Below are 15,629 nucleotides of genomic sequence, written 5' to 3' on the forward strand. Positions count from 1 at the left end.
GTACAGAAACAGGAATAGTATGAAGTAGCATTAGGAGCCCTCGTGGCGAAGTGAGTTAAAGCACTGAGCTGCTGAACTTGCAGACCGAAAGGTCCCAGGTTCAAATCCCGGGAGCGGCTTGAGCGCCCACTGTTAGCTCCTGCCAACCTAGCAGTTCGAAAACATGCACATATGAATAGATTAATAGGTACCGCTCCAGCGGGAAGATAATGGCGCGCCATGCAGTCATGCCGGCCACATGACCTTGGAGGTGTCTACGAACAACGCCGGCTCTTCGGCTTAGAAATGGAGATGAGCACCAACCCCCAGAGTCAGACATGACTGGACTTAACGTCAGGGGAAACCTTTACCTTTACCTTATGAAGTAGCATATGTCAGAAACATAAAATCTGTACTTTGTTAATATGTACTCATACTTATTCAAAACGTTTGAGGATCCATTTAGAGCAAATTTTGGAAGATACAGGGGGGAGAAAAAGAAGAAAAACTCCAGCTATGCAAGTGTGAATCTTATTTTCTTGAAGCATCTAATGGTTTTCAGGCATTTTGTGCTAATGCTGATTCTTACAGTTGAATTGTACTAGTGTGTTGTTATTTCATATAGCAAGCAAAAAGGCATGTTACTAACTTAGCCACTTGCTTCTATGGTGTTCTATTTATAATAATAAATACATGTAATGTGGCTATAACTAAAATAATGGTGTACTTGATTTTTCAAATATATTTAGTAAATTGTCAATTAACTCTGGGTTTTTTTGTGAGTAAAGATATTTATCTCTTTCTTGTTGAGCCAATGTTCTAGAAAGCTAGAGAAAGGAATTTGTCACAAAATCATAAAGTTGGAAGTTGCTCAATACGAAATCTCTATCTAAAGCAGTGGTTCCCAACTTTTGTTCCTCCGGGTGTTTTGGACTTCAGCTCCCACAGTTCCTAACAGGTAATAAGCTATCTGGGATTTCTGGGAGTGGAAGTCCAAAACACCTGGAGACTCAAAGGTTGGGAACCACTGAGCTATACATCCCCAGCAGGTATGTGTCCAGCCTCTTTTTTTGTAGACATCTAGAGAAGGAGATGCCACCATCTCAAGACAATTAGAAACAATTCCACTGTCAGCAGTTTTCTTCTCATGTTCAATCCAAGTCTATTCTCTGTTTAAGACAATTAGATCTAGTTTTGCCTTCTGGGGCAGAACAGAGCTGCTCCCTGCTCTCTCTCCTTGGCAGCCCTTAAAGTAGCCAAGGAGTGTGATCATGCTGCCCCTAAGTCTTCTCTTCACCAAAATGAACAAGCCCAGCACTTTCAACTTTTCCTTGTATGTTTTATTCTCCATACCAATTATCATTCCCAATGGCTTTCTCATTCCAAATTATTTACCAGGACTGATTGCAGAGACTATTACTTCCTTTTACTTGGAAACTATGGTTCTGTTAATACAAGCCAACCTAGTATTTGCCTTCTTTGTTGCTGAATTAAACTCCTGACTCATGTTCAATTTATGGTCAAAATAATCCCAAGGATTTTTCACATGTAGTACTTCTGAACCACATAACCACTGTCCCATACCTATGCATTTGTTTGTTTGTTTGTTTTTGTTACCTGAGTGTAAAATTCTTCATTTGTTTCTGCTGAAGTTTATTTTAATGTGCATTTTGTTTCATTTTATGCATTTTCTTTCTTTTCATATTATTATGATTTTTTCTGTATTTTCCAGTTTAGTGAGAAGAATGGATGTGTACTGACTAGTAAACTATTTTATAGTATGGTTTATAGTGGAAACATATACTCTTCACTCTATTCCTTGCTTCAGGATGTAAACAGTGTTCTGGATAACCTCATTATTTTAGTTCCAAATTCTCTTACTTTGTTATAAAAAGGGATGGAAATAACTTTGGATTAGTCTGAATAATTGATAATAACAAGGAGCAATAGTGGATGAATCCCTTGATCGAACATTCACTCTATTTTTGGTTAATTTTAAATATTAATCTGCTTGCTGGACAATGTTCACCTAAGGCAGCTAACAGTACAACTGCATTGCATGATCAGTGTCTCCCTCATCTATCATAACAAAATAAATATATTTGCTGTGGGCTGGGATGGGAAATCTGTGGTCTCTTCTCTTCATCAATAGCCAGGCAAGGAGCAATGGGCAACAAATGAATATGAAATAAATGCTCAAGCTTTTTATCCACAAGTAGAACATCATTTGGCAAGAAGGGACATGACTTTAATTGTACAAACAATCAATAGTGATCACTGTCTAGCTCATATCCCAGCAGTGTCTTCATCACAATGAGAGTGGTGAATCTACTCTGGGCGTTAATGTTGCTCCTGTCTCAGCTGCCTTTTGAGTGGAATAGCTACCTTTTGAGTGGTTACCAATAGAAACTCTCCATCTTGGAAACATTTTAATATTCAAAAGGGTCACTGTTGGAGGGCCGCAGTGTAAGCACAATCAGAGTTCTATCAGATGCCATTGTGATGTGCTTCCATATTTCAAACACTGAAAAGAATCTTTGGGATGTCTCTTCCCAAAAACTGGATATGAAATGTACCCCACTGTTGATATTGGTCAGGAACAACAAGGGGATGGAGTTGAAAAGTCATGTCAAGCAGGGTGTCATTTGTATGTATGTGAGAGAGTTGCTCATGTGCAGCCGATGCTTTACTGTATCTCCTTCTCTCGTTTCTTAAAGGCTTTGGAGGTTCTTTCATTGCTCCATCTCCCTCGCCTTCCCCCGTTACACCAGCTCAGGCAAATATACTACAGCCCAATTTTGAAGCAGCTTTTGGGGCATCCCCTTCTCCTTCCCCTGGTGGTACTTCCTTTGATCCCTCGGGTAAGTGAAAGATTTCTGGGCATTTCTGGGACGAAATGCTTCCTTCTTTCCTATAAACGTGACGTTGTTACATTTCTTCCTGATGTGCAGAGGGCATTTAGGAGTTCTTGAACGTATAAATCCCTTCCTGTCTTATGTTTCTCTAAGGCAGGTAGACTTTTTATGCCCTAGTTCCAGTGAATAATTTGAACAAAAGTTTCTTCCATTCAGTTCTCTTCTGTAGGATTTCAAGATAGAGCAAACCAAGCGCACATCAGCTCCTTTTGCATGTGCTTGATATGCATGCTTATTTCTTTTTTAAAAACTCCTATGATCACAGACACTTTGTACTGTGCGCTCAGTATATCGATATGTGGCTTTGCTATTGTCGCTTAGCCTTTCCCAAGCGTGCATGGCGCCCAAAACGAAAATATTACGGACCTCCGGGACAGTCTCCACTTGACACAAAGCTTAACTTTTCATCACTGCTCTGTCGTTTCTGTTTGTATCTCTTTTCATTCTATACTTCCATGCTGGGGCCTTGCTACAAATTTGCAATTTGGGTGAGTTCTGCAACAGCAAAAGTAAAAAAACAAATATTTCAGTATTGCTTTGCTTTATTTGATTGCTTGCCAGAGCATAGTACAACTCTGCTTATTAAGATTAGCATGCACACCTGATGTGAATAGTTGTAGTTATCACGTATATTGGTCTCAATTAGAAATCGCTACCTAATTAGGTATAGAGGGGCAGTAATACACTGAGTTCTGGTACATTTCCAAAGGCGATACCTAAGGCTGGAAGAACTAGGCTAATCCATATGAATATTGGATTCTTCCTGATAAATGAAGCAATAATTTAATGACTCTGTTATTGAAACTGTTTTTACAGTTAGCGGAAAGGAAGAACTTCATAAAGGCATAAGTAACATTTATAAACATAATTATTACAGAAAATCAATAGGCTTTCTGACCAAGGAGACTTTATCACAAGACATTTTCCTTAGCCTTTATGCCTTTAGTTCAGTTGTGCATATGATATATTTTGCAGTTAGAGAAAATATTCATTTCATTGAAAAGCATACTTTCTTTCTGATATTACCTATGTATTGTGTTTGCATGAATTATCTAAAACAACTCCAAGAAGATTTGTCTATTAATTATTCTGATATATGTTGTGTTGTAATTGGGTGACATAAACACTTGGTAGTTGATACAGAAAAAGTTCAGGGAGACATATTGAAATGTGTAAAATGTACAAGTCAGCAACCAATAGAGCATTGTCCTATGGTTTCCCTAACTTTTCTCTTTATCATCTATAGCAGCTACATTTGCAATTGCTCAGATATTATTACTGTACCCCCATCCCATGGCCTCCCGGGAAATTGTCCCAGGGAGAGAGGGAATAGGAGCAAGCTCTATTTAAGCATAGGGGCATTATAATGATTAAATATAAGTAGTTTGGTGGGGGGTTTTTTGAAAAAATACTGTGAAGATTGTCTGGTAATTACTGTTTTGAAGAAAGACCTTGCAATTTCATATTCCTTAATACTAAAAAAAATGAAAAAAATGGTTCATTCTAGAGGAGATGTCTGGATTTGTCTGGAATGAAAAAAATGATTCCTTCCAGAAAAAGCCCTAAGCAATCCCTAATTGTCATATAGTTGTTCTAGATAAGATCACATTATATTCAGGATTCGTGTATATTTTGTTGTGTTAGCTCAATAGTAAGCATGCCCTCCATTGGCATTACATTGACATTGTGTTATGTGATGGTACTAAGATCTTTAGTGATTTGTATGTGTTACAGAGTTCATGGTTTAACCATATACATATGTGTCCCCTCAAAATTACATGTAGGACTTCCCTAAACTACTGCTCTTCTTAAATCTTCAGTGTTTGATGGTTTAGGTGACCTTCTTATGCCAACGATGATGCCATCTGGTCAACCTCTCCCAGCTTCCGGCACAGGCGGTGCTCAAGCTTCAGCTGCAACCAAAGGAATTGGAGGCGATCTTGATTCCTCGCTCGCAAACTTAGTAGGAAGTATGTGGGAAATGCTGAAAATGATCTTTTATGTCCTATGGCATACTCTACTAATCTGCCAGACCTGGGCCATAAGGTTTTCATGTAACAGGCATTTTTCAAGGCATCAGTTGTCTCTTTCAGAACTATTGTAGAAGGATGTGTATAGGAAGACAAAGAGATTAGTTCTTCCTTTGTTCTGGAACAGGAAATCCCTGCTCTCTTCCTGAATTTGACATTCAGCTGCATGATTTTATCCTGCTGACTTATCTTGTTGTATAGTGAGTAAAGTAACTATGTTTTTTAAAAGATAGTAAATGGTGAAACCTTATCATCCAGATTCTTAGTGAGAAGTCCAGAAAATGAACTTGGTGATTTATTGATTGATTGATGCCATCTTGAAATAAGTTTTACTTTCAATTGTGCTTGGTGCATTGAGAATTTAAGAATCAGCTAAATGTAACCAAAGTTATAAGAAAATGTTTAATCAAGGTAGGATTATTAAATGGTATCTTTTTGTTCTGCCAATGCCTGAATTCTATAGAAAGCCTATAGGTTGATTGTATATGTCCTTGATAGTTCTTAATAGCCAAAGAAATGCTGCTTAAGTCAATCAACCTTAGTAACTCACTGGCTCAAAAAGCAGTCTTAAAAACCTGATGCACATGTTTTTGACAGAGCTTTATCTGTGAACTGTCAACTAATTATAGTATTTGTTGCATTAACAAAGTTTTCAAATTATGTATTCATCTTTGCAGATCTTGGGATTTCTGCAGCAAAGAAGTAAGTAACCAGTGAAATAAATGTGTCCAGATTATTATTTTGTGTGTGTGTGTCAGGAGCGACTTGAGAAACTGCAAGTTGCTTCTGGTGTGAGAGAATTGGCTGTTTGCAAGGACATTGCCCAGGGGACGCCCAGATGTTTTACCATCTTGTGGGAGGCCTCTGTCATGTCCCTGTATGGGAAGCTGAAGCTGACAGACAGGAGCCCACCCCGCTCCCTGAATTCGAACCGCTAGCCTTTTGGTCAGCCGTTCTGCTGGCACAAGGGTTTAAAGCGTTGTGCTACTAAGGGCTCCTGATGTGTCCAGATGTTTCTGTTTTTTATAGCCTTGCTTTTCATTTGTAAACCTCTTAACATAATATGGTAATTAATCAATAATAATAAAGGAGAGATTACTTGTCTCCAGTATAGTTCTCGATCATGAAACTTGGCACAAATTTGTCTGCAGCCTTCAGTACCATTTTTAGTCACTAGTCCTAATCATCAGAGAATCATACTTTTCCGAAGTGGAAGAAGTTTCCTGTTATTCCTAGTTTCCTGTGCTGCCTCTTTGTAGATTAATAGCAGCATGCCTGTCATTGTCTCTTTTAGGGGAGACCTTCAGTGGAATGCTGGGGAGAAAAAGTTAACAGGAGGAGCAAATTGGCAACCAAAAGTAGCACCTGCAACGTGGTCAACTGGTGGTTCAATGGTACGTAATGTAACTGGTGGCCTCAGATCTGCAGAGAATTCTATTTCAAATATGGCTGGAGACTACAGTTGGCCATCCATATGTTTAACCCGAGGTGTTCTCTTGGATTAAAACAATAGCATTTCTTAACTTTCCCCCACTTTTACAGAAGTTCTTCACCCCTAACCCTGTGAAAGCAGACTACTGTAGTATCACAGCAATAAATCCCCAGAAAAGTCTGTATTATTGGCTGCCTTGTCTATTGCAAAACATAAAGTGTGCTTTTACTAATTTTATACCATGTTTTAAAGGAAATGTATATTCCATCCTGTTATTGTTTCAATAGCACTGTTATCATATCACATATTTTAGCAGCATGATACTGTCAAGTGGGAACATACTTTGGTATTTTGCCCAGTGCAGTGTGAAGTCTCTACTGTCGTGATTTCCAGGATTAGGCTGTTCCTAGTGACAATTATAGCACAACAACTAGTTAGCAACTGAAAATTGTGAAGCTATAAACTGCAAAGGGTTTGTTTTTGAGTAATTGAGCTAGTTGTAAGAAAAAGAATAGACACAATTTTAAGAAAGTACATATAAATATTACAAATGTTTTCTTCCTCAACATGATGTTTTCTCCAAATAGTTAACAATTGCCTTGTTGAAGGCTTTCATGGCTGGAATCATTGGGTTGCTGTGAGTTTTCCGGGCTGTATGGCCATGTTCTAGAAGCATTCTGTCCTGACATTTTTCCCACATCTATGGCAGGCATTCTCAGAGGTTGTGAGGTGTGCCTTTCTTGAAGCAGGGGTTTTTTTTCCAACCAGAAAGGTTGGAAAAATTTTCCAGCCTTTCGTTATGATAGGAATTGGTAAATACATTTTCTACCTTGTGATTGAGAGGCAGGGAGACTGTCAAAGCAAACAGAAAAACTACAAAGTCGCCATAAATCCACCTCTACCTTGGGAAAAGGGTGTGTTTTAAAAACTATTCAGTGACTGCAGCTTATTCAAAAGTCAAGCTGTTGCTTCTGAAGCCTTCCAAGTGAAGCAGTTCACAGGGTCACTAACTTAAGTACTGTTGGTTTGTATACAAATTGCATAGTTTTGCAATATCCTTTTCAATTCACTGCCTCTTCTTTTAATTAAACCTGCTTGATATAATTTATTTTAATATACCTCTGGTGTGTGGCTTGTATGTATAACTCCTGTTTAATATAGCTCCTCACATTTTACTTCTTACAAGATTGAAATTAGGCTGAAGTCTTATATCTGCTTACCTGGGATTAAACCTTTTCACATGGTTATGCTATTGCGTTGTTGCGCTATTTTTAGAAATTCTGTAATCAGTCGGTGACTTTTTCCCTTTTGGTTTCTAGGCAGGATCCACACCTCCAGCAGGTGCTGCTCCTCCTGCATCAGGTGCCGCTCCTGCACAGCCTGGGCCAGGATTTGGAATGGTAAGGGACATTTTGTAAGCTACTCACAGTTGTTTGATTATTGACAGGAAGGTTTGCAACCATGTTTCTCTTCCCTTGGTGGGTTTTGCCTCCTTTTAAAGTTATATATACCCTGTTTCCCCTAAAATAAGACATCCTCAGAAAATAAGACCTAGTAGAGGTTTTGCTGAATTGCTAAATATAAGGCCTCCCCCGAAAGTAAGACTTAGCAAAGTTTTTGTTTGGAAGCATGCTCACCAAACAGAACACTAGAGCATCCAGGATCGGTAATTGTACGAACCATAGAGTGTTGTACATGGAAATATTGGTAGTAACAAGAAATTCTTGATAGGATTCACAGTTTGTCTGATTATGCTGGTTTGTGATGACAACTACTGTACAGTATACAATAAATGTTCATGTTTTTGTTCAACAATAAATGTGAATTCTTCTTCATGGAAATAAGACATCCCCTGAAAATAAGACCTAACGCATCTTTGGGAGCAAAAATTAATATAAGACACTGTCTTATTTTTGGGGAAACACGGTAAGCAAGACATTGTATTCCGGTTCTTTTTTAAAAAGTCAAGATTCTGTGCTGGGATAAGCAAAAATCGCCCATTTACTTATATGCAATCTTGTTTAATTTAGCTACTTTGCATATGGATTGAGGAGACAAAAACTATAGTTTTTCCATTGGCATCCACACAGCATGGTTTCCTCCATCAGGCAATAGCCTTCGTCTATACTTCCGACATTAAAAAAAGAAAAAACAACCCACCAATTCAAGCATTTCTCACACATTTAAGATTATTCTTTGAATGTTGAGAGCATCAAACAAGCTCCTGCTAGAAAGGGACTCCCTGGGTGCTGTTCTTCTATTTGCAGGATATCTATCTATATATCTGTCTGCCTGTCTATCTATGGCTGTGATTCATACAGCAAAAGTATAAAACCTTTGTTCCTTAAGATGTCATATTCTTATTCCCATCATCCTCAATCAGCATGGCTAGTGATCAGGGATGTTGAGAGTTACAGTCCAAGAACATTTAAAGGACTACAGGTTCCCCACTCTGATATCAGATAATGTACCCTACCTGCAAAGAGTATAAATGAGGGTGGAATTAATTCTTGCCCAGTTCAAATCAAACTCTGCCTCTTGTGCTCAAAGGATGAACTATAGCATTGACTATTATGCTGTGGCCGTGGCAATCCAGCAGCATGCTGTGCTTATATTGCAGCCCCCATTAAGTGTTCTCTAATCCTTTCCAGCAACCTTCTGGAGCAAGTGTTCCAATGATGCCACAGCAGCCTATATATGGACAGCCGATGATGAGGCCACCATTTGGAGCAGCTGCAGGAGCTGGCGCACCGGTAACAGATAAGGACTTAGGAATATAGCTTAATGAAAGAGATATTAGCCAAACTGTCATCGTGTAGATTTTGTCTTGTCATTGTTCCAAAACAATCTCATTTGAAACCGCTGCTCCAGAAAATGGTGGTTCCTGGTGGCTGTGTATATGCAAATAAAGTTCAACAACAATAATAATAATAATAATAATAATAATAATAATAATAATAATAATAATAAACTTTATTTATATTTTGCCCTCTCTCCCCGAGGGAATTCATGGTAGAATTACAACAAAAGATGGCAAACATTCAATGCCAGATACAATTCATAAATAAGAAACATAAAACAAATAACCATGTCTTTAAAAAAATTAACATAGCAGACATTAGACATAAATAATATGTCTAATGTAACATTCATTTAAAATAATTATTAAAATATTATACAACCAATAACACCAGTGAGGTCAACGGTACCAATTAAGCCAAAACCAATTGAGTCAGAGTATGGTCACAAGTTCGGAACAGGTATATTGATTGAATGTGAACTTCTAATCATACTCCTCTCCTTATGCCAATGAACAGAAATATGTTTTTTATTGGTTTTTGAAGGAGAGGAGGGAGGGGGCTGTTTTTATTTCTTCAGGGAGAGAGTTCCAGAAGTGGGGGCGATCATGGAGAAGGCTCTCTCTCTCGTTCCCACCAGCCACGCTTGAGACAACATCCATATTTATGAGGGATACATTCTTGAATTTACCATGGAAACAGAAAAAGCATGGATAACTGAATTTTATTGAAAGAAATTACTTCCACTGGAAGTTACCATAGTTCTTAAAAGGTATCCTCTCTTGGACTTTGCTAGGTCCTCCAAGGAGACTGTGGTAACATCCAGAAGAAGCTGGTCAGATCCACAGGGTGGTCATCTAGGAGCTTGTTGTGTTTATACTGCAGGCACCATTAAATACCATAGAATCACACAGGGGACCTAGGAAATTCCTAAAGGACTTCATTTGTTAGATGCAGGTAAATGAAACTGAGGTTCATCCTGTACATGCTGCAAAGCACCTGCATTTTTTTTGTTAAATCCATATTTAGTTTATTGTATCTGTTTTGTCTGATATAGTGAGGCACTATCACAGAAAGCAAAAATAATATCTTACCTCTCCACACTATCAAAGAACGATCAGCTTTCCTTCCAAACAAACAATCCTTTCAGGTAAAATTATCCAAAAGGCCCCGCTTTTTTCAAAAATAAAATCACCTTAACAACTAGATCTAAACCCCAATTTTAATGACTGAATGAAGTTTAATATAATGAACACTTGTTTTTCATATAAGCAGCCACCAATCCCCACATGTCCTGATTGCTATATGCTGTTGAACTTCATTGGGATGACAGTAGATGAAGTAAAGCAGCAACATTTCTCTTTTAAAATAAGGTATACCAAGCACACACCCTGTTTTAAAGGGGAATTGTGCTTCTGGGTGGCTTTCTGGAGTGTCCTTCTCATTTGAAACAATATTCAACACGAATCACTTATCCATGAATTTGATAGCAGCTGTTTCACTTTTTTGCTCCAAAAAACCTCTCTCTCTGAACTCTTTATGGGCCTCTCTAGTTCCTCCTATGTGATTCTGTGGGGTGCAGTTGGCCGAAGTATAATAAAAATATGGAGATCACTATTGTCTATGGTTTCTGGTATCCTCAGGAGATCTTGAAACATATTCTCTGCAGATATAGAGGTGATACTGTAAATTAGTCTTGTGCTTTCAGGGTAAATCTTGCTCTATTTTGTATCCCGGCTTTTGTTGTGGCCCTGATCCGTTTTCGAGAGGCTCCTGAAATCAGGGAGGGTTTTTTCAGATCAGGGCCCCAAAATTTGAATAATTATGGGTCGGCTTCCCACCCATTGGCCCCCCTTCCCCTTTCTTACCTGCTGGCACCTGCTGTTACTCTTTTGGAGTAAGAGGCGTTCAGCTGCAGGCACACTCTGGGCCTGCCTGAACACCTTGCCAGCCACCACACATGCCTCGCCACACTCTCAGAGTGTGTGTGTGTGTGTGGTGAGGCCTGCAGGCATGCCCAAAGAGTGCCTGCAACCTAGCTCCAGGCCTGCCTCCATGCTTTTGTGTCGAGCAGATTTCCGTGCGGGGAGGGAGCTTCCTGTTTCGTGCTTCCAAAGAAATGGAAGACACAAAAGAAGCAGAATAAATAGTAGGAACTAATTTCGCGCACATGACTACTGTATATGCTCCCTATACACCTTGTTTTCGGTTATAACAAAGAGAGAATTACCACCACTGCATTGCTGGATATGCTCCCCCTAGATTTGTTCAGCTCAAAATGCATCCATTGTAATTAGGGTAGCATATGTGGAATAGGATATAAAGTAGAAACAATATGGAAAATCCATTAAGTCATAACTTTTGTTGCAGTAGGATCTCAATAACCTTCCATTACAGCCCATCCTTATGTGTATCTCTCCCTTCCTTCTTTTCTGATTGAAAACCTGTGAAGCTGTCTCCGAGCCCCTCACCTGCTGCTCATAGTCCCAAGAAACCTCCGTCAAAGGATCCATTAGCAGATCTTAACATCAAAGATTTCTTATGAACTATTTACGGTATGGGATTGCTTCTTCTAAGCTCCATTAGAGGATAATCACGTTCCATTCCTCTCTGCCATTTCAGATGTGATTGTAAACATTTTCATTTTGAAGGTTTTTAGTACTTGCTAAACATCCATTAAAGTTTAGTTTTTATCTGCATGGTCAATTTTATTTTTTTCTTCACTTAAAATAAACCTATCTTCCTTTCCCTTGTTGTGATTGCACAGCACAGTGCTTACTCCTTGCAAATATTGCACAAGAGGATGTGGTGCATTTTATCTAAATACACAAATGTGTGGACAAAGAGCAAAACTAGTGGTCGTTCAGTGTAAATATTGAGAAAATTGATATTTTCTCCAACTTGGTCATTCTAAAAGATATCATTGGAACCTCTTTCAGTAAACCTGCTTATCTCATTCAGTAATGTCCCTTAACAAAGTATGGGATTCATTTCTTAATTATAAACATATGCTTTAAAAAGATACTACCCCTTGGGCTTTAGTTGCTTATATTTTTTTCCAGTCCCCATATATATATGTATGTGTGTGTGTGCTCATCTCAGTTTCTAAGCTGAAAAGCCGGCTTGCCCGCAGATGCCTCCTAGGTCATGTGGCCGGCATGAGTACATGAGTACATGGAGCACCGTTACCTTCCCACCGAAGCGGTACTATTGAACTACTCACATTTGAATTTTTGCAAACTGCTAGGTTGGCAGAAGCTGTGGCTAGCAACAGAAACTCATCCTGTCCCGCAGATTCAGACCGTCGACCATATATATATATATATATATATACACAGTAGAGTCTCACTTATCCAACGTTCTGGATTATCCAACGTATTTTTGTAGTCAATGTTTTCAATACATCGTGATATTTTGGTGCTAAATTTGTAAATACAGTAATTACTACATAGCATTACTGTGTATTGAACTACTTTTTCTGTAAAATTTGTTGTGTAACATGATGTCTTGGTGCTTAATTTATAAAATCAACCTATTTTGATGTTTAATAGGCTTCTCCTTAATCTCTCCTTATTATCCAACATATTCGCTTATCCAACGTTCTGCCGGCCCGTTTATGTTGGATAAGTGAGACTCTACTGTGTATGTGTGTGTGTATATATATATATATGCGCGCCATAATGGTGCAGCGGGTTCAACCACTGAGCTGCCGAAATTGCTGTCTAGAAGGTTGGCGGTTTGAATCTGTGGGATGGGATGAGTTCACAGCTTCTGCCAACCTAGCAGTTCAAAAACATGCAAATGTGAGTAGTTCTAAAGAACCCCAGTATATCATAGGGGTTCTTTAATAACACTTCCCCTTTGAATGCTGTAATGCTTGATATAACATTGGAGAAATAGTAGTTCACTAGTTGTGATCTCTGCTTTAATAATTAAGTCATATACATTTGTGAATTCAAATAATTCATAGTAGAGTAATTCATAATAATTAGGAAGACCAACTTTTTCTTGCAGGGATTAATCAAAGTAGTTAAAGGAATAATTAAGCAACTTTCTTTGACCAAGTCTTTTCATTCCCCCTGCCTAATATCAAGTTTTTAACTATTAGGTAGCATAATTTTAGTAACATGTCCATTTTAATAGTAGATTTGTTCTGCCCATGTTACATTTGATTCCAGGGATCCCTTAACATCTTGTCATTCTGAATAGAATTTCAGTAGTTGCAAACCACCATTTTCACAATATTTTAGCTTATTGTGCCTAAAATTTTAACATTGAACTTAAACTATTATTCCAGTCAGAGTTTAGTTTATTCACATCAGGCATGGGAAAACTTTGGCCCTCCAGGTGTTTTGGACTTCAGCTCCCTCAATTCCTAACAGCCTCGGGCCCTTTCCTTTTGCCCCTTAGCCACTTAAGGGTCTGAGGGGGGAAAGGAAGGGGCCTGAGGCTGTTAGGAATGGTGGGAGTTGAAGTCCAAAATACCTGGAGGGCCAAATTTGCCCACACTTGGGTTAGATCCTATCCAAACTCATTCAGAGGAATGTTGTAATCTGAATTTTCAGAAGTCATGTTGAAAGGTACTTATTATTTTTTAGTAACTGCTCCTTCAGGGGGGGATACATGATATGATTATAGTATTTGCATAAAGATGTCCTTTCTTGAAATTTCTCTTTATATATGAGAGTGTGTGAGTTTTACACATACATATGTACAATTTCTTTTTGGATATGTTGCTAAATATTTCTGATTCCTTCCCCTTCCTCTTTCCCCAAGTTTTCTGACAGGATAACTGAAGATGCAAGTTTGGAATCAACAAAGAAGAGTTTTGTTGCTCAGAAATTTCCAAGTGAGCCGCCACTATCAATCCAACCCAGTGCTTACTCAGACTTCTCTCCTACTTCCAAAACGTGTAGCACAGCTGTGAAAGTGAACATTAGGAATGTGTACTATATTAGTGTTCTCCCTTTTCTCTCTCTCTCTCTCTCTCTCTCTTTCTCAGTTTGTGTACTTGGGTTATTATTTATGTGTTTTACAACTTAAACAATGGATGTATGTTTCTGATGCCTTCTTAGTGCTTCTCCGGACCTATTTCGATAGGGATGGATTATGCAGCCGTTGTGTGTGGTGAGCCATTTGGAGCGATGTGTCTGTGTTTCCGGAGGTCTCAATGTAAATAACTGGCAAACCCTCAAAAATTTTCCCCTTGGAAGCCCAGTTTATCTTGTATATCTGTAATACAAAACAATAGTGTGGTGACAATATCAGGTAGTAAGAAAAGCACTCTTCAATCCTACGGACTCTTTTTTTGGTGTGGAATACAGTTTTTCCCCAAATGCAGAACTCTCAATTTGTTGTGGGATATGTTTTATTTTTGTGGCAATGTACATGTTAAGTTTAAATTATAATTCAAAGTAATATAAAGTAAAAAAAATATCTTATATCAAGAGTTAAGAAGGGTTAAGAAGAAAGCAACTTCTTATATTGTATTTTGCTGTCATTAAAAAGAAACAGCTTATTTATCTGTTCTTTTAAATGCACTGAAAAATAAGTGAAAGGGGAGTTTCTTGCCATGCTGATGCGGAAAACCAAAACATAGTGGAGCAAACATTTCATGAATTGTCAGGCTGATCAGTGTATCTACTGGCAAGTCATGAAAAACTGGTTTTTTTTATTTTTTTATTTAGCTTTTACATACATGGGTTAGTTTGGTGCTTCTCTGTATACTCCCTAGTGTTTTTCCATCCCCATTCAGCACTATGTATTTTCTGTACTGTCTGTGATTAGAGGTCACACAAACTGGAAAACTGCACCCTTAATTGTAAACAAGCAAACAAAAATTGTGTTTTTTAAACATTTTAGTTTGTTCTCTCATACTGTTCGTGCTGATGGCTTGGCTTAAGATTTTTGACTCCTTAATAAGGTCACTGTTGATCAGTGTTACAAGTGGCTTGGCAGCTCTTTGTAAAAGCATATTAGGTTGGAAAGATGTTCACCGAAGTCTTTCAAATTAATTATTTAATCAATATATGGTACCTTTTTAAAGAAGTGGTTGTAAACTGAATTTATTGTGGGGATAAAGATACACTGTAATAACAGAGAGTTAGAGAGAGAATTTCAAAATGGGTTTTCTTTGTATTTTGTTTTGAGAAAAACCCAGTGCATGTATACCCCTCTGAGATGCAATAAAACACCTTGATCAAAGTCAATCCAAACACAAAGTTGTCTCTTTGAATCAGTTGTGTTGTGTTAATAACACAGCACAGTTACTGTTCTGAAAGAGTTCTGAAATAATTGGGCTTTTAAAATAATTTTTATTCAAGAAAAAGACAAAATATAATAATAATATAATACACTTTATTTATATTCCACCCTTCCCCTCTAGGGGACTCAGAGCAGATTACAGCATTTACATACATAGACAAACATTCATTGCCTTTACAATCATATACACACAAACCAAGGCAAATGCTTC

At 38.1% G+C, this 15,629-nt stretch overlaps 1 protein-coding gene across 1 annotated transcript in view; it reads left to right on the forward strand.

The window, feature by feature from the left end:
- Positions 1-15,363, forward strand: part of snap91 (synaptosome associated protein 91) — a 107,350-nt gene extending 91,987 nt beyond the window's left edge. The window contains exons 23-30 of the mRNA XM_062957040.1: positions 2,697-2,840; positions 4,715-4,864; positions 5,602-5,626; positions 6,219-6,318; positions 7,676-7,756; positions 9,008-9,109; positions 11,607-11,709; positions 13,931-15,363. Coding sequence (XP_062813110.1) covers positions 2,697-2,840; positions 4,715-4,864; positions 5,602-5,626; positions 6,219-6,318; positions 7,676-7,756; positions 9,008-9,109; positions 11,607-11,699 — 695 coding nt within the window. The 3' untranslated portion in view covers positions 11,700-11,709; positions 13,931-15,363. The remainder of the gene's footprint in view (positions 1-2,696; positions 2,841-4,714; positions 4,865-5,601; positions 5,627-6,218; positions 6,319-7,675; positions 7,757-9,007; positions 9,110-11,606; positions 11,710-13,930) is intronic.
- Positions 15,364-15,629: the final 266 nt, after the last annotated feature.

The sequence above is a fragment of the Anolis carolinensis genome, chromosome 1 (genome assembly GCF_035594765.1).
Source record: "Anolis carolinensis isolate JA03-04 chromosome 1, rAnoCar3.1.pri, whole genome shotgun sequence".
Lineage (NCBI taxonomy): Eukaryota > Metazoa > Chordata > Lepidosauria > Squamata > Dactyloidae > Anolis > Anolis carolinensis.